The 17,779-nt window shown below is 47.9% G+C and overlaps 1 protein-coding gene across 2 annotated transcripts in view; it reads right to left on the minus strand.

The window, feature by feature from the left end:
• The window catches only part of NAV2 (neuron navigator 2), a 406,486-nt gene that overhangs the window by 37,482 nt on the left and 351,225 nt on the right, over positions 1-17,779 (minus strand). For both annotated transcript variants that reach the window (XM_062196388.1, XM_062196387.1), the window contains 7 exons: positions 15,989-16,041; positions 11,604-11,627; positions 11,414-11,488; positions 5,908-5,991; positions 5,465-5,576; positions 4,087-4,232; positions 921-1,093 (listed from right to left, as the gene is read on the minus strand). In XM_062196388.1, coding sequence (XP_062052372.1) covers positions 921-1,093; positions 4,087-4,232; positions 5,465-5,576; positions 5,908-5,991; positions 11,414-11,488; positions 11,604-11,627; positions 15,989-16,041 — 667 coding nt within the window. The remainder of the gene's footprint in view (positions 1-920; positions 1,094-4,086; positions 4,233-5,464; positions 5,577-5,907; positions 5,992-11,413; positions 11,489-11,603; positions 11,628-15,988; positions 16,042-17,779) is intronic.

Raw genomic sequence — 17,779 nt, forward strand, 5'->3', positions numbered from 1 at the left:
CCCTGCGGCGACCCTCTCACCAGGGTGGTCCCCAAGAGAAGAGGAGCTGATAATCTAACGACGTACAGTGGAGACCCTGGTAGGGCCACGGTTCGCTAGTGGGAGGAGTCACTTAAACTCCACGTCTCCCTTCCAGTTCCTGTCTTCACACAGGTGAACAGGGCCTCTGTATTCCCTGCTCTTGCCTCTAGAGCCTGGGCCTTGGACTGTCTTCCTGTCTCTCCATGGAGGAACAAACAGCCTGGGCTCAGTGGGAACCACGGGGGTCAGCTGGTACCTTGTAGCCAAGGGGAACAGGATCTAAATAACTGAACCCCCAAGCAGCCGTGCCCCTAAGGAAAGGTGCACAAACTGCTCTATAAAACATGAAATCCTTGGATGAAGACAATTGCTACTTGATTGTCCCCGTTTTCAACTTCCATTTTCTGAGCTCTGACCTCAGATAAACAGCCATCACCAAATTCTGACCAAAGAAGAAAAGGCTCATCTAAGTCTTCTCACCTAAATGGACCAGAATTTCGGCAAAAAAATCGCCAAGACTAATAACATCATCTCCCCCTCAGAGCAAAAATGTTTCGAGTTCTTTCATGTCTACATACTTTGTTCCATCCTTAGGCGAGGGTAAGCAGACAACAACCTCAATCCAAGATGGCATACAGAGAAATGGAAATAAAGCCAGGTTCAGGGGTTTGCTGAGGCCAGCCAGCTGACTATGGACACTGACACCATCAGAACTGAAACCCAAGTTTCCTTTCTCTTTCAGCATCGCCAGCCCTAAAACATTAACAGAATACACACAGTTCTGCCAAGCAAAACATGAAGGGTTGCAAGGCGCAGATGCACCACCACAGGACCTGCAGCCACGCTGATGTGAGAGGGCTCCTAGGAGACAAAGACGGCCCCCGAGCAGGCAGACTCACAGGGAGTTGGAGTGAGAGTTCCGCAGCAGCGGAGTGGAGCCCGTGGACCCGTTGTGCGGCAGCTTCGGCGAGGAAGGCAGTGATGAGTCCGTCATCTCCTCTATGTCTGAATGCGAGGATGCCGACTTGGGGGACTTCTTCTTTCCGAAAGCTTGCTTGAAGGAGCTGCGTAACTGAACACACGAGATCATCAGCCTGGCAGGGGCTGCCACCGGCGCTCAGACTTGGCTCAGCAGGGACATGCACACAAGAGAGCAATTAATTCTCCCACGTTTCCCCCGCCAAAGGACAAGGGTCCCCACAGCTCTCTCGCATCAGTGCATTAAGGGAAGAGGAGTTATCTGGTGTTGACAGCTCGGGAGACTGGACCTGTGGGTGACATTCCATGCCTACGCTTGGTTCAAGACTAATGCCAACCGCAAGACAGAGCCTGGCTCAGCAGATGGGTGTCGGGGAGATGAGGTTACACAGCAACGAAGCAGGATGCTCAGACACAATGACGGATGCGCATGGGGTTAGTCATATCAATGGATGGGTTAGCTTGGTGTCTGATATTGAAGTGGGTCTTGCTTACCTCATTGACCTGCCAGAGAAAACGCAAGCAAAAACAGGGAGGGGGGGAGGAAAAAAGACAATTTTTAACAGAGAAAGCCAGTGACAGGGAAAGCTTCGGAGTTTTCAGACACAACACGGCTAATAATAAACACCACACATGGAGGAGGTTTCCAGTAGGAACACGAGTCGTTGAAATTACTGGGGATATCTTCTTCCATGATGGAAGGAAGGGAGTAACAGGGGGGGTGGGGGCTTACAATCTGTGTCCTGCTGGCTTCTCCTTGTCAAATGACATGGATGCTCCCACCCCCTTCCATGATGCTCACTCTCTTTTGCTTCTTATCAGTCATCTCTCTATGCCTTCGGTTTCTGGAGGGGGGGACACATGTCTTCTTTCCTTAGCAGGGCAAGGTCCCACATGGCTGGAGAGCTCTCAGAAACATCTGCCTAGGAGTTCCTGCAGTCCTTCTACACGAGAAGGTAATCTAACAGGTAGGGAACTAGCTACTTATTACTCCAAAAATGGAGAGTTACTTTTAAGGGATTTATTAACCGGGTTGGGCCAAGGACTGGTATGTCACAACCTCCCCAAAGCATAAACAGACCTGAAAATTTGAACAATTAAATGCAATGTCTTCTTCTATGAAACCTATGATCAACATGTATTTTTCTAAGCCAAAATAATAATGATAATGAGAATGGAAATAATTCATCTTGAAATTACTTTAAAAAGTAACTGCCTTAGCCCATGTCATGGTGCAGTGGGTGAAGCTACCATCTGGGATGCTTGCATCTCACACTGCAGTGCTGGTTCAAGTCCTGGCTGCTCTGCTTTGGATCCAGCTCCTTGCTAATGTGCTTAGGAAGGCAGTGGAATATGGCCAAATACTTGGGCCCCTGCCACTCACATGGGGGACTTGGAGAGAGTTCCAGGCTCCTGGCATTGGCCTGGCCCAGCCCTGGCCATTGTTGCCATCTGGGGAGGGAACAAAAAGATGGAAGATATCTCTCCCTCTCTCTCTCCCTCCGTCCCTCCCTCCCTCTCTCTCTCTCTTTCCTTCTGTCAATGTGCCTTTCAAATACATAAATAAATCTTTGAAAAAATAAGTGCCCTTTTTTAAAAGTCTTTCTTGCTTCTGAAAATATATTCTAGGGGTCCCCTTAGCCACTGAGAAATTCATAAAATGGGCCATTCTGAAAACAATAGGAGATTTTCCTCTGTAACACATCCAGCTCACAGCAAGTCTAGATCCCATTTCCCTCCTGTGTTCCACTTCTGATCATATTTCTAGAGAGCTGTCACAGAAACAGGAGGGTGTGACATACAAGCCAACAGCCTCAATTCTTGCCTCTGCATCTGGTAAAACATCAGGTGGAAGGAGCAATTACAAAGATTAGGCAGAATTAAGCTTTGGGATTAGCTGAGGATGGCAGTTACCCATCTTTCCCGATTTCACTGACAACCAACAGTTATCTTAAAACAAGGTAAACAAGCTTTTCTTTTTCTTGAAGCAAATGGACAATTACTATCTTTATAGAAAATAACTCTCATCACTTTGATAATCAAATCAGATCATATTTGTCATCTGCATATCAGAGATGGCAGCATGAGTTAATCCTATCTGTTTAGTCAGAGCAAATGAGTCGACTCAAAGCTATTAGAAACGTAAAGAAAAACAATAATTAGCATGATGAGAGGGTCACACTCTACTGGCCTCTCAGCGTGCCCCCAATGCAAGACACATCAATAACCAAAACACCAAATTCCCAACTCCTCCATCACTAGACCTCGCCACCCATCCAAGATGACACAAGATGAGTGACAGGTGCGGGACGAATGAGGACACTGGTGCTGCTATGAGAACACGATGTCGGCGCTGACAGATGGGACCCTGTGAGCACAGATCACCTTCAGATCAGCACGGGGGATCCCTGCACTGAAGGCAGAGCATAGTGATGTCACGCAGCGCTCTGCAGCCACAACAGCAGAAGGAACAAGTGGGCAGGAGAGTGGGGAAAGCCATTCAGGAAACCACTGTCTGGAAACGCAAGCAGCTCTTGGGACTATGGACACGTGGAGAAATGCTACAACAGATACGGGTCCCCATTTTGAGGTAGAATTCTCAGTTTAGAGCCGCTCAGTAATTCTTAATATCGACAGTATGAAACGGTCAAAGTTTTCAAAGAGAAGGTTGGTTTGATACGGTCCCACACAATTACAAAAATAAACAGATAAAGATCATGGTTAACAATGAGGTCACTAATTTGTGATTTGTGCTAAAAAAAAAAAAATTACTTTGAAACTAAGAAGAAGTCACTTAATTGGTGACACTGCTCTAGTATCGGGAACTTTGTGGCCAACATCTAATGAGGAAGAAATGATACATGTACGGAATGGGGGAATGAGTCCTTCACATGAAGTCTCATGAAAGAGAAAAACTATCAGGTGGAGGTGATTTTGCTGAGCACAACAACGGTTTCAATGGAAACCTATGCACAAACTGCTCCTGGGGTCTACTCCCAAGGCTCTGTGTGCTGAAGTTAAGAGCTAACACACTTGGTTCTGTGACTGCATAGTGGTCCCTGAGATAGTCTCTGGCTACACACTCACCCAGTTCTTTCTCTTCTTTTTCTTGGAGTCACTCTCTATGTTGCTGCCCACGCTGGAGTGGCTGGTGGCGCTGTTGATGCTGGAGACGCTGTCGGAGGAGTGCTGCCTGCGGATGCGGAGGTCTGAAGCCTGGGAGGCGCCGTTTCCTGGAGACCAAGGCGGGCTAAGTCAGTAGCTGCTTGCTTGGGCTCAATCCTCTCTCCTAAGCCACGACCCTCACACCAGAGAGATATCAGGTATTTTGCACTGAGACATCACCTGGGTTCCCCCTCCTGGTTTTAAGGTCCTTGAGTAGGTACTCTGCCTTCCTTAGTCCATTAAATGAGGTCTATCTCTTCCGCACTTGACAAATGAGAAGCCAAGGGAGGCACTGGGAGAACTCCTCCCATGCCAGCTCTGGTAAGCTGCAGATAGGCACAAAGGGTTTCCTAACGGCGGCCACAGCCACTGCTGTCCTCAGCCTCCTCTCTGTGCTCTGTCTGCTCCTGCAACGCGTGGTCTTTTTCAGCCTCTTGTTGTGTGCCATGCCCGCCTTCTCTCAGGGCCCTCTCCAATGCTATGCCCTCTGCCTGGAATTCTCTTCTCTTTTCACTCGGGCCAGCTCTTGCTAAGCCATGCCACCCATCATCACTTCTTCAGGAGGTGTAACATCCAAAACAATGAAGATACTACACATAACAGTGCTATCTGAAAGAAAGTTTGCCCACAGGTTTCCGCTGGATCCACAGTCCAGTCTGGAAGAGCACTGGTTTTAGAGCCAGGCAGATTCAAGGTCTTGATCTGTTTCTGCTCCTTATACTCTCTGCCCATAGGAAGTGACTGTCTCTGAAACTGCTCTCATCAGTGCAGTGAGGAAGAGACCAGTGTCACAGGTGCAGAAATAAAATGAAATAAATAAAACACTTTTACGTAGTCTTGAGAACCCAATAAGTGATCCACAAATGCTAGATATCAGTATTTTTTGCAGGAGGTCACTCACCTTCATGCCCACTTTTTAATTTTAGTCCCAACTCTGATACACAAAGATGAAGCAAATGACCCAGAAAGTTTTTCTGGACAATAAGAGATGGCCCTTTTCAGCTGATTTCTTGCTGGCGTGTAAGCATCAAAGCGTTAGCGAAGTTAAGGGCTGTAAAACTCTCTGCCAACAGAAGTCTATTCCTTGCATTTGGGAAGATACATCCAGAGAAGAGGATGGGCTGCAAGAGCCATCTTTATCAGGGCAAGAAGCAAACGGAAGTTGCCTTCTAGGACCAGTCCTACTGACCCGGAAGTAGATTACACAGGGGTCCAGCCGGGAAGGTTGCATCAGTGCTGTCAGGGGAGGGCCCCAAGGGCAGGCAGGCTGTTTGTCTAAGGGCTGCTTATCTTACTTTACCTTTGCAGTTGAGCTCTGGCGTGTTAATTACTCCATTAATGGCAGCCTGGGCAGCTGCGTTCTGTTTCTTTAGCAGCTCAATAGTTTTCCTTAACTCATTCAGTTCTGAATCCTGGAGCACAGAAAGAGGTATGGATCACCTTCCACTCATTCCACACACGTTCCACTGAAGTATGAGTTAGGTTCAACAGAGGGGGTAGTGAATGAGATCAGGAAAACCTGCCTTCGGCATAAAGTAACATAGAAGAAGAATAAGACTATACACGTAGAAGATCTGTCATTCATTTGACCGAAGTCACACTTTTCCCTAACAGACCAATTATTGACAATTAAGTTCTGGCAGGTTCAAGGACTAGACTAAACTCTGTATGATGATCTAAAGGAAAGATAAGAATATTTTTAGGTTTCTTGCTTATGTCCAAGCAGGGAGAAAACAGCCTTACCTTCTGCTCAGCTGTCATGGTCAAACTCTGGAGCCTGATGGTCATGTTCCCCAGACTCTGTTCAAAAGCTGCCACCAGGTGGGCCTGGAGGAGGAAGACACAGCTCAGTTATGCTACGGTGCAAGGCAAGAGTGCCGGAAGGTGCTGCGGCCTACAGGCAGGACCCCTCATCAGGGCCACTTGATCTGGCCCGTCTACCCCTTCAGCTGCTTCTTGAATCCCACTTCCCACTACTCTTTGGGATCCAGTTACTCTAACCCCCAACTCACTCAGACGCCCTGTGCTCCTTCCCACCCCAGGGCCCTGTGCATCCCGCCCCTGCAGTCTGGAATGCTCTCCCCACCCTGCCTGACTCATGTTCACATGTCTGTCTCAAGAGCTCTCAGCTCATGCCTTCATCACACCTCCAGCCCAGACTGGTTCCCTCCATTCAGTCTCACAGGCACAGCCTCCTTCTGACGCACACCCTGTGCTATCACAGTCAACAGTGATTGTCGGCTTATGTCTGTCGGCTCTGCTCTACTGCACGGTGCTCTTTTGCTCACCAAGTGCCAAGCTCACAGCAGAGGCTCATAACAACCATGTTTGTAGAACGAAGGAACAAAGTAGCTGGCTTACTTGGCTTGTTATGATCCTGCCTAATAAAAAGCCACTGAAAGGCCCATCTGCTACCTCCTTGGAGAAACCTTTCCCAGTGCCCCAGGGACTTAGTTTCCCCACAGGCTCTCATGCACATCTATACACTTCTGTTGGATGTGACGTCAGATGCACCACTACTTTACCTATTACTAGGACATTTTTAAAAAATGTGGTAATTGTAACTAAAGTATACATTCCAGTTTCAGAGATGCTAAAACATGCAAAAAAAAAAAAAAAAACCCTATGTATCTTAGAATTGAGAAATGTATAATTTTCCTGCCTGCCCCTTCTCTATAACTATCTTTAAGGGCAACAGACAGCTTTGTGTCCCCATCCTAAGCCTTCTGCCTGGGACACAGAGGAGCAGGTGAAATGTTGATTGACTTAACAAGGATCTTGGTAATGACAGAACCAGAGTAAAGAATGGATTTTTTTCCTTTTTCTTTTTTTTTTTTTTTTGATTATTTATTTGAAAGGCAGAGAGATAGAGAGAGAGGGAGAGAGAGAGATATATCTTTCATCCAGTGTTTCACTCCCTAAATGGCCACAATGGCTGGGGTTGGGCCTGGACAAAACCAGGAGCTTCTTCTGGGTCTCCCACATGGGTACAGGGACCCAGGCACTTGAGCCATGCTGTTTTTTCCCAGGGGCATTTGCAGGGAGCTGGGTTGGAAGTGGAGCCGCCAAGACTCAAACTTGCACCATATGGGATGTCGACACTGCAGGCGAAAGCTCAACATTCTTCACCACAGTGCCAGCCCTTAGAACGGATGCTTTTTCAAACAGTCATGCTAAAGAACTCCTAGCCATTGATGAAGAACCCATGAGCATGCCAGGCCCTTCTAACTTCCAAAATCCACCTGCATCAATGGAACAAGAGCCTGTCCTTTAGTTAGAGGTATTGGGCAGACAAGATGGGGGTCACCACGTCTACTTTGCTCACCCCTGCCTCTTCACTGCTGGTCCAAAGCAGCCAGATGTGTGCTGGATGAGCAAATAGAAGGACCAAAGGGAAAAGCAGTTAGATGGAAGAGGCGGTGTGGCATAGGAGAAGCAAACAGAATGTAGTTAGAGGTCTTCAGGTCTCATCCCAGTTCCTTCTGATTGCTCTTAACACTGAGTGAGTCATCTAATTTTATGAGAACAGCATCTATCTTCCTCCCAGGGTTACTCTGAACACTAAAGAGATAAGACAGGTGAAAATGGTCTATAAATTTGTGAGGAACACAAGGATGAATGGACATTGTGGTGAAAGAAAGGTTTGGGAATGAGAATGTGACAAAAAATATGAGATGAATATATGAGGGTTTTCCAAAAAGTTTATGGGAAACAGAATTAAAAGTAAACTTATTTTGGTGCAAAAAATTTTGAAAACCATGCAAATGAGTCTTCAAAAAGTTCCTGGAAAATGTGTATTATGAAAAAACTATACATGTATTTCAAAAACTCTTACACAAAAATCAACTTCATTCATTTATCCAGCTTTCTGCTATGGCCTGGGAAAGCAGTAGAAGATGGGACAAGTGCTTGGGTCCCTGCATCCACATGGGAGACCCAGAAGAAGCTCCTGGCTCTGAATTGGCACAGCCCTGGCCATTGCGGCCAACTGGGGAGTGAACCAGCCGATGAAAGACCTCTTTCTCTCTCTCTCTCTGCCTTTCTTTCTCCCTCTGTATAACTCTGACTTTCAAATAAATAAATCTTTAAAAAAAAAAAACAGTATGTTTTAGTCTGTCCTGGTGAATGTAGCAAAGCCAAAGCCAATCAATTCAAGACGGTTTCACAGTAGGTGAAAACAACGGACCAACACACGGCCATGCAGACGGATGCCTGCCACCCTCACCCTGCACAGCAATAACCGGGCTGGACTGACAGCATTCTGCCTCCACTTATTCCCATGCTGCGTCTGACTGCCACTCATGCTTCCCATTGTGGGCACTCAGATTTTCTACGCAATTAGAAACCCAAGCCCAAACCTGACCCTGCGGAGACTGCTAGTGAGAAAGTGGTTCTGTAGGCTCACGGAGAAACACATTTGCTCCGAGGAACCAGAGGATCTCATTTTGCTGGCACAACCAGGAACATATGGGCTGCACGGGCTGCACTGAGCTGGGTTCAGAGCCACAGAACAGCCTTCACACCAAGCACCATTCTCCCGTTCCCAAGGAAAACAAACATGAGTGGTAGGAAAACACCCGGAGAAAGCAACTCGGAGGAGTTTGAGCTAGAAAAGCAAACACAGCTCGGTCTGTGACAAAGACGGCAGACAATAAAACAGGCTAGCACCGCTGGTTGTGTGCGGTAAGATTCAATATTGACTTAAAACAGTACTGGATTCACTGGCATTTAAAGAGAGGGCAAAACGCACTTTTGGACTAAGTTCTGGGACACGGGGTAGAGTTCGAATGGCCAGCACGAGATCACTGGAGCAAGGAACCCGAGGGCACTGATGAGTAAGTTAATGACTACGTGCTGATCAGTGAAGGGCAGCAAGGGACACTGGCAGTCTAAACCAGGAGAGAACCTCAGAATCTCTAGGGGGTGGGGGGCATTGCTGTCCAACCTCACCCTTGGGGATTATCCCAGGAGACCCTGGTTCACTGGGAATCGATTTGGTTTCAGATCCAGAAGCACACACCTGGTTACCCAATGATGCATCTGCCCTTACAGTGCCTTTGCCGATTTTTCTGAATAGGATCTAAGCTTCGGAATTCGGTTCTCCCATCTATTTCTGATGCTGTTTTGATAACATCACAGGCGGTTGGAGAGGAAAATAAAGGACTACACAACATGCAGCCAGCTAGTATATTAGAGCTTCGGGAAAAAAAATTATATTTGTTGAAAATGGAAGAGGGATTAAGAGGTCGAGAGAGAACGAGAGCAGCTATCAACTGTTGAGGTCAGGCACCGTGTGCAGTGCTTCACGTGCAGACTTTAGGACAGACGGTTTTTTTGAATGGACACAGGTGGGAATCGCCAGGGTTCAAATGCTAGGTCAATGATTACTGTGCCGTGTTGACTCAGTGTCCCGGTCAAAGGGGACACTCTTTTGAAGCTGCCTTCCATGTTAACAGTGCACTACAGTGTCACGCAGGGTCACACAGGCTGGTTCCTGCCAGGCTTCAACATGGCCATCTGCGGTCTCGGGCTGGGTGGTGAATTCCTGAGCAGGGCACCTTGCTTGAGAGGCGCCCTGGCACCTTCCAGTACTCTCCGAGATCTCAGGCTCTGGTCACGGCAAAGCTGCAGGACGGCAGATCCCCTGCCTCTCCTCCGCCTCCCTAACCCAACATCCACACCTCAGGCAGGACACCTTCTAAAGAGCAAAGCGGATCATCTCACTGCTTGCTTATTAGAACTCACTGACAGGGCTCTCCTAACTTCAATGGAGCACTCGGACCCTGCCTGACGGTTCAGACACAGCAACCTGACCCCGGCCTTTCCTCGAAGCTTTCTGCCTCCCCACCTGCTTCTGATCTCCATCTCTGTCTCTGTCTCTCACCCAAGCTGTGGATTCTAACTATACCAAGCTACCTAGAGTTCCAAATGTACCAAGATCCTTCCCCCTTGGCCTTGGCCTAGACTATTCTCTGGTCACAATGCTGTCCTCCCTATGCATCTTCTCCTATACAACATCCAGCAAATGCCACCTCCTCCAGGAAGTCCCTTGTGGGACCTCCTTGGCATCCCCACAGAGACTGATTTTGGTGTTCCTCTGTGTACCCACAGCCTCCTCCCTTTATCTGCAGCAGTTACCGTGTCACAGCAATGCGGTTTGTTTTGTGTCTCTGATGGTGCAGAGACTGAACACAAGGATGACAGTGGCTGTGCTTGCTTTGCTATTGAACCCACAGTGCCTGGGGCGTAGCTGGCACTCAGACAGTTGTTGAACTTTATGCTGGCTGGCAGTGCCTCCTGAACATGCCATTGTGCACATTATAATTACAAAGCAGATTGCTATTTACCACAAAGCCCTACGTTTCTTTTTGCTCCCTTTCTTTTCTTTCTTCTTTCTTTTCCCTTAAGGGCAAAATTTGCAGGAAGAGGAGGAGAAATGAACAGCTTTTTTTTTTTTTTTTTTAAGGGGGAGAGAGCGAGAAAGAGAGAAAGAGTGAGTGAGTGATCCCACCTGTTGGTTCCCTCCCCGTATGCCTGCAGTGGCTCCCTGGTTGGGAATAAAGCTGGGAATTCAATCCAGGTCTCCTACGTGGGCAGCAGGGACCCAACTACTTGAGCCAGTCTGCCACCTCTCAGGATCTGCATCAGCGGGAAGCTGCATTCAGGAGCTGGAGCCGGGAATGGAACCCGGGCACTCCACTGTGAGACGTGGGCACGCCAAGCACAGTCTTAACCCCTAAGTCAAATACCCACTCTGCAACCAACATCTTAATGAACACTTAACATATTGCAAGTGCTTCCTGCTACTGCACCCTGGGAGGCAGCAGGTGATGGTTCAAGTGCTTGGGTACCTGCAGCTCACGTGGGAGACAAAGATGGACCTCTGGACTCCAGGCTGAAGTCCTAGGTATCATAGTTGTGAGTATTTGGGGAGTGAACCAGCCTATGGAAGACCTCTCTTTCATTCAATCTCTCTTTCAAGTGGATGAAAATAAATATTAAAAACATACACACTGGAAGCCGTGATCACCAGACAATAGTAGAAGGTAAGCTCATCACCCCCATGGCACAGAGCACAGCGGGCTTGGAGGTTACAGTCACAGGCAGAGTGGCGGCTGACATCCACAGCCAGGGGGCTGCAGCCTGTGTCCTTATTATCGCGCTGTGCTGCTTCTCGGGTGCTCGGAGCCCAGCAGGCAGGGGTGGCTGCACTTAGCCCCGGCAGCTGCCACCCCGCGTTTGTACTCACATTTGCCGTCAGCTGCGTCGTCAATGCTGACACCTTTTCTTGGGAGGCATCCAGCTCCCGCCGAAGTTTGCGAATCTGAAGATGACCAGGGAGAGCGTTACTCACTTCAGGAGTCTATTCCCAGGTGGAGCTTGGCAAAAACGACCCATAGCAGCAAGAGAGAAAATACCACCAGCAAATCGTTGCTTACCTCCGACTGGCACTTTTCTTCCGGCTGTAAAGATAACAAAGAGGAAATCAGAGCGGTGGAGGAGCAACGCACAGCACAGGCTGGCCTGTGAGGAGGGCCTTACTTGGACACACGGAGCAGTCTGCAAGCTGCGTTTGTTCCTGCTATATTGCTTTAATTAAGCCGTCCCATCAGTCACACACACATGGCTTATCATTTTAAGGGGTAAGAACAACATTCCAAGTGTTCTGGTTGTAAGGAGCCCCCACCCCCATATGGAGATGGAAGCTGGGCAGGTGCACAAGAGAAGGGCGTGAGCCAGACCCAGCAAAGACAATCACAGAACACCCGGTTCCATCTGAAACACTCTTTAGTCTAAGTACGTCGCAAGCCATACTGGGGACATACTTATATGAGGAAATTGTTGCTAAGCGGAGTTTCAAATGCCATTGGTTGTTCTGTGTTTTACTTGGCTTTGTCATGCAAGGGGCAAGGAAGACTGCTCCTAGGGTCACTCTGCCCCATGTGCTCTTCCCCGTCCTGTCCCAGGACACTACGGCAGGAGCAGTGGCAGGGCAGAAAGGAGAGGCAGCTGGGAGCTCCTGGTCAGCCAGCCCAGAAATTCCAGAGGCTGTGAGCCTAACTGTGGCCTTCATCTTCCTGCTGTCCTACCTGGAATCCCCCACAATTCCCTGTGTGACCCTGGTGAGTGAGGGTGAATCCTGAGGCCTCTCTGACTGGCAGGGTCTTCCTTGCTGGCTCTGAGGCTCTGGGGACACAGGCACCGGCCAGTGAGAAATTCTAAAACGCTCTCTCTTCTCCCACAGGGGGAACCCACACAGGCTGGAGGAACCTGCTACAGGAGGAGCCTTGCTTTCCTTCTCCTCTGGTTCCCACAGGGGCCTACAGAGCACACATCCCTGGGGCAACCGCTGTGGTGCAGTGCGCTAAGCCGCTGCCTGTGATGCCAGCATTCCATATACAAGTACCAGCCTGAGTCCCAGATGCTTTGCTTCCAATCCAGCTGTGTGTGTGTGTGTGTGTCCCTCTCTCTTTCAAATAAATAAATAGATAACCAGAAGGAGGAAGAGGAGAACATGACAGCAACAGCAATATAACCCTTCCTGCAAACGTTCCAAGTGTCCATGCCCTTCTCTCCAACTGCCACTCCAGCTTCACATGGTGATAGGGTGACAGGGGAGCCGAGGGAGCGAGTGAGAACTCTGTTCCGTTCTTGGGTCCTTGTTGAGCATATTCTAATCTAACCTTACCTGCAATAAATCATTATTTTAAAAAGTCAGCATCTGGCTCCGGTGTTTCTTCCTATCAGTTCAAAATTCAAAAAATACATCTCAGTAGATGCCAGAGACCCCACATCCATCAGCGAGGTGGGGGGCTGCTTCTTGTCTGACCTTCCTTACCCTGGGTCCCCTACAGCCCTCCATCCAGGGCACACATTTTTAAGAACATGGGCCAAATCCGTTTAATCCTTGCAGTAACTCCGTAAAGGAGGTTTGTATTTGAGATTCAGAGAGAGTACCTTGCCTAAAGTCACACGGCTGGACAATTTCTCTGTCCAAGTAATGCTTTCCAGAGGAAGAGGTATGCACCTCGGGGCTAACTCTGTCCTCCCATCCCCCTTTGCCTGTCTATCCATCCGTCTGTCCCCAGTATCACCCCCTCTCAAATATTTATTGATTTCCTACTATGGACCAGGCACTGTTTGAAGAACTTAGGATACAGCTGTGAGCGAGATCAAGTCCCAGGTGTGGCTGACATTCTGGAGATAACTAAGATTTATTGAACACTTACCACGTGCCAGAGACTTCCTGAGCACTTTGCAATCATTATTTCAGTTAATCTTTAGCCAGCCCTTGGAGTGCGTACTGATACCACTGACTTCTGGTTTACGTGTGAGGAAACTGAGGCACAGAGAGGGTAAGTAATTGGCCATGGCCACGGCTGGCAGGTGGCAGGGCTGGGACTGAGTCTAAAGTGGTCCTGTTCTACTATAGCTCCATCTCACGGAGACTAGCCGGAACTCAGGGCCCGACTCTGGGTCTGATGCAAAGAATAAAGGTAATGGTGAGAAGTCAACAGCTCTCCAACAACTGGGAGGCTCGTGGAGGACTGTCAGCTCAACTGTCCACACAGGATCATCCCTACCTTTAAATACCTTTATCAATAGCCCCTAGGGACCAGCGCTGTGGCGTAGTAGGTAAAGCTGCAGCCTGCAGTGCTAGCATCCCATATGGGTGCCGGTTGGAGTCCCAGCTGCTCCACTTCCAATCTCTTTGCTGTGGCCTGGGAAAGCAGTAGAAGACGGCAGAAGAAGATCCTTGTTCCTGGCTTAGGATTGGCCCAGCTCCAGCCATTTTGGCCATTTGGGGAATGAACCAGCGGATGGAGGACCTCTCCCTCCCTCCCTCTTTCTCTGCCTTTCAAATAAATAAATAAATCTTTAAAAAAAAAAAATAGGCCCTAACAGTCCTCCCCCTGCCCTGTCCACTGTCCATCACTATGCCCACCTCTCCCTGGGGTTGGGCCCCATGCTCAACAGCAGCCTGGAGAAATCATGTCTTCCCGTCTTGGCCCTGGCTGCCATTGCTCTTCGGTGAATCTGGGAGCCCCGTGTGAAGCTGCAGGCCTCTAGCCACTCAGTACTTCCCCTGGGAACCCAATCACTACACCCCATCAACCAAGAAAACAAGTCTGACACCAGATGTGTCCTTTTAGATTTTTCTCTGCTCAACACTGTGTTGCCTTTGCTTCAGTTTGGGACTAAGATTGCAGGCAAATTTCAGGTGGAACAAGCATTCTTGAATACTCAAGAATTAGAGATTTCCAGGGAAGAACCTATGGCTATCTATTCAGTGCCTTTAACATCCTCTGCTATCATGGAGGCTCTCTGAAGTGAATCTGGGCAACCTAAGAGACTTCCAAGATCTTGTTTTAGAAAACAAACAAGACCTCATTCACCTCACCACTCACAAACATACCTGAGCACTGCTTTCAGAATTTTATCATCACCCAGAAGCTAATAACAGAGTAAGTGCTCACGCACCACAGCTGGGTGGTGGCAAGATTCTAGCAGACTTAACACACTACAGACTGGCTCTTGCATGAAAACATTCACATATGAGGCTACTTTTCTTTAAAGTCTGCAAAAGCAACCTCTATTACAGAGAAGGCATGAGTGGACAGTCACTAGGAACTGCCAGCAAGGGTCATCTTTGGTACCCACATCTCAAGAGTTTCATTCAAGAACAAAGAACCTAGTGCATCTACTGGCTGACAGGTGGAAGGCCAACACCATGCTTTCTTGGACTAGCCAACCCCTCTCGCAAGGTTACTCTACAGAAAACCTTGCAAAGGAGATTCAGGGCCTGATGGTGCAATTTCAGACACAGTGACTGGCTGCAAAAAAAGGAATTGTGGAGTTGCATACATGAGATGCATAGTTGCATAAGCGAGAGTTTCCAGGCCCTTCACATCAGACCAGTTCAGCAATCACAGAAACCTGTTTGCTCCCTCTAGTCCTAGAAAGAACACCTAGGCCTTGGTCTCTTCAACTTCATCGTGCCATGGCCTCCTACTCTCTGCTCTATGCACACAGCCCAGAAACCCAGCATTATCAAACTCTGATTATCGAAACATTTGTTTCCACAGAATGAAGGGCTAAGGAATTTCCAAATCACAATCACACAGTGGCTTTTCTTCCTACAGGAACTGCCAGATTATTATTATTGTTTGGAAGAAAAACAGTGCAGTGCTATAAAAAGTAAGTACTATTGAACAAATCCAGCAGTACTAAAACTCCAAACGTCTTTGATTACATTTGGCTTGGGATCAATTAACTTCTCATCCATAATAGCTGGCATTTATGAGTGCTTGCTTTGAGTTGTGCATGCTGTAGTCACTGCTTTACATGCACGTTCCGATTTCTTTCAAACCCTATACTTTGAATATAACGTGCTAGGCTCTTCTAGGAACTAGATACACAGAAAAGCCTTTGTGCTCAAGGAATTCATACTTTAGTGATACATCATCTTTATAATGCAGCATCTTCATTACAACTCTGTAAGGTGGGAATGATAGAGAAACTGAGGCTGACCGAGGATTAAGAAATTGCTCAAAGCCTTGGTTTTCCAAGGCTGCCAGCAGGTGGCCAGGGCTTCCCACACATAGCATAGTGTCCCTTTAACAAGGCTGTCAGTTCCTGATTGATTGGTTAGCACTTTATAATTAATAGCTGTTTGTGAATTTCAAATCTAGTCTCAACTTATTGATCATCACATAATGGAAATGCTCTCTCTACAAGAAATGCTTATATTTCACTCTTGACACTTTTGATAAAGGACCCCAGCTCTCATGATCATACCCACATAGCATCGATTTATACTCACCGTAGAATAAATGGATGACGTGCTGGAAACCAAGGAGAGCGAGGATCCATGAACTATTAAAAAAAAAAAAAACGAGAGAAAAGGTGAATTGCTCAGGTGCCTACTGTGCAACCAAAGAAAGGGGCAGCGGTGGGCAGTGGAGGGGCCGGGGGTAAGAAATCAGCTGGACACCATTATAATCAAAATGACTTCAACTCACCTGGACCCAACTTTCTTGGCTTGGTTATAGCTCAGTCGCAAATAACAATTCCCTAAGAAAGTCACCTTTTGCTAGGAAAGTCTCATTTTTCTCTCCTTTACAAATTTTTTGACTGTCAATATAATATAAAATTACTGGATAATAGTCTTCAAATAGAGTGACATGTTAAAAAGCACATTCACTGTCCTAACCGGCAGTGACCTACAAGTTCACCACCCAAGGATCCGCCCGAGTGACTATTCCAACATCTGCCACTTTTTTCTACTGTATTCCTCTAGGGTGGAGGTGGTGTTGTATGTATGTTTCACACCCTGTGATCATCTGTCACTTGGATATGCAAAAAGATGAGCTGATTGCTTTGAACCTAAGCAGCCGTTGGCCATTTAGTTCACTCTAGATGACCATGCCGCAGAATATCTGTTCAGAAAACATATCCTGGGGCCAGCATTGTGGTGTAGCAGGTTAAGCTGCTTCCTGGGACAACGGCATCCCACATGAGTGCCTGTTGCTCCAATTAATATCCAGTTCCCTGCTAATACACCTGGGAAAGCAGTGGAAGATGGCCCAAGTGCTCAAGGCCCACCCACATGGGAGACCAGGATGGAATTGCTGGGGAGTCAACTAGTGGATGGAAGCTCTCTCAACATCTGTCTCTCTGACTCTTCGTCTGACTTAAATAAATCTTAAAAAAAAAAAAAAAAAAGAAAGGAAGGAAAATGTACCCACAGAAACATACAGATTCTTCATCTGACCTCTAGCTTTTCTACAAAGAACAAACCAAGGGCCATCTGCCCTCTATTTCAAGCTGGTATCTTTTGACGTGGGACCACCATTGTATATACCCTTAGCACCCCTTCCTGGCCAGCAAGTGGAGACATTTTGTTATCTGTTCTAATTTCTAAGCAGTTTTTTCTAGGACTGGGTATTTGGCTGCCTTCTCCTTTTGGGAACCAGGTTTTGCGTTTTTCGGCAACCACGTGACACCCTGTTGAAAGACAGAAACATTCCTGCGCTAAGACTCTAGAGGCCTTTCAGCTAGGAAGATTTCCTGATGTGAGCGCAAGGCCTCTACTCCCACACAGTGTTGTAACCCGCGGCCTGAAAGCGGGAGGCTGCAGAATAACTTCCCACGTGTCCTCAGTGGCATTCGCCTACCACCCAAGAAGTGAAATCAGCTTGGATTAGCAGTGGGCAGAAGCTACCTGCTAGCCAGGCACTGCCCCGTTGTCTTCCCACCTGCCCGCCCCATCTTCCTTCATGTGCTCCTGATACACTGAGACCTGCACTTCTCTCCCAAGCATGCTCTAGGAGGTCCACCTTGCAGTCTCTGCCCACATGGTTCTTTTTGCCTTGGACACGTTTACCCAGACACCACCTGTCCAAATCCGGCTTGGTACAAACGATGACGTTCCCACGGAGCCTTCCCTCATTTCCCTGACCACCTGCAGCTGCCGCCTTCTCCTCCTCTTCCTCCCTCTCAGGGCTTCCTGCTTCCTTTAAGAGCCTCCCCATGAAGCTTCGGGACAGCTATTACAGCCTTCCTCTATTAGTTGCTGTCCACTGCTCTGAGGCTGTCCCCACTCAGTCACTCA

Source organism: Lepus europaeus, chromosome 7 (genome assembly GCF_033115175.1).
Source record: "Lepus europaeus isolate LE1 chromosome 7, mLepTim1.pri, whole genome shotgun sequence".
Lineage (NCBI taxonomy): Eukaryota > Metazoa > Chordata > Mammalia > Lagomorpha > Leporidae > Lepus > Lepus europaeus.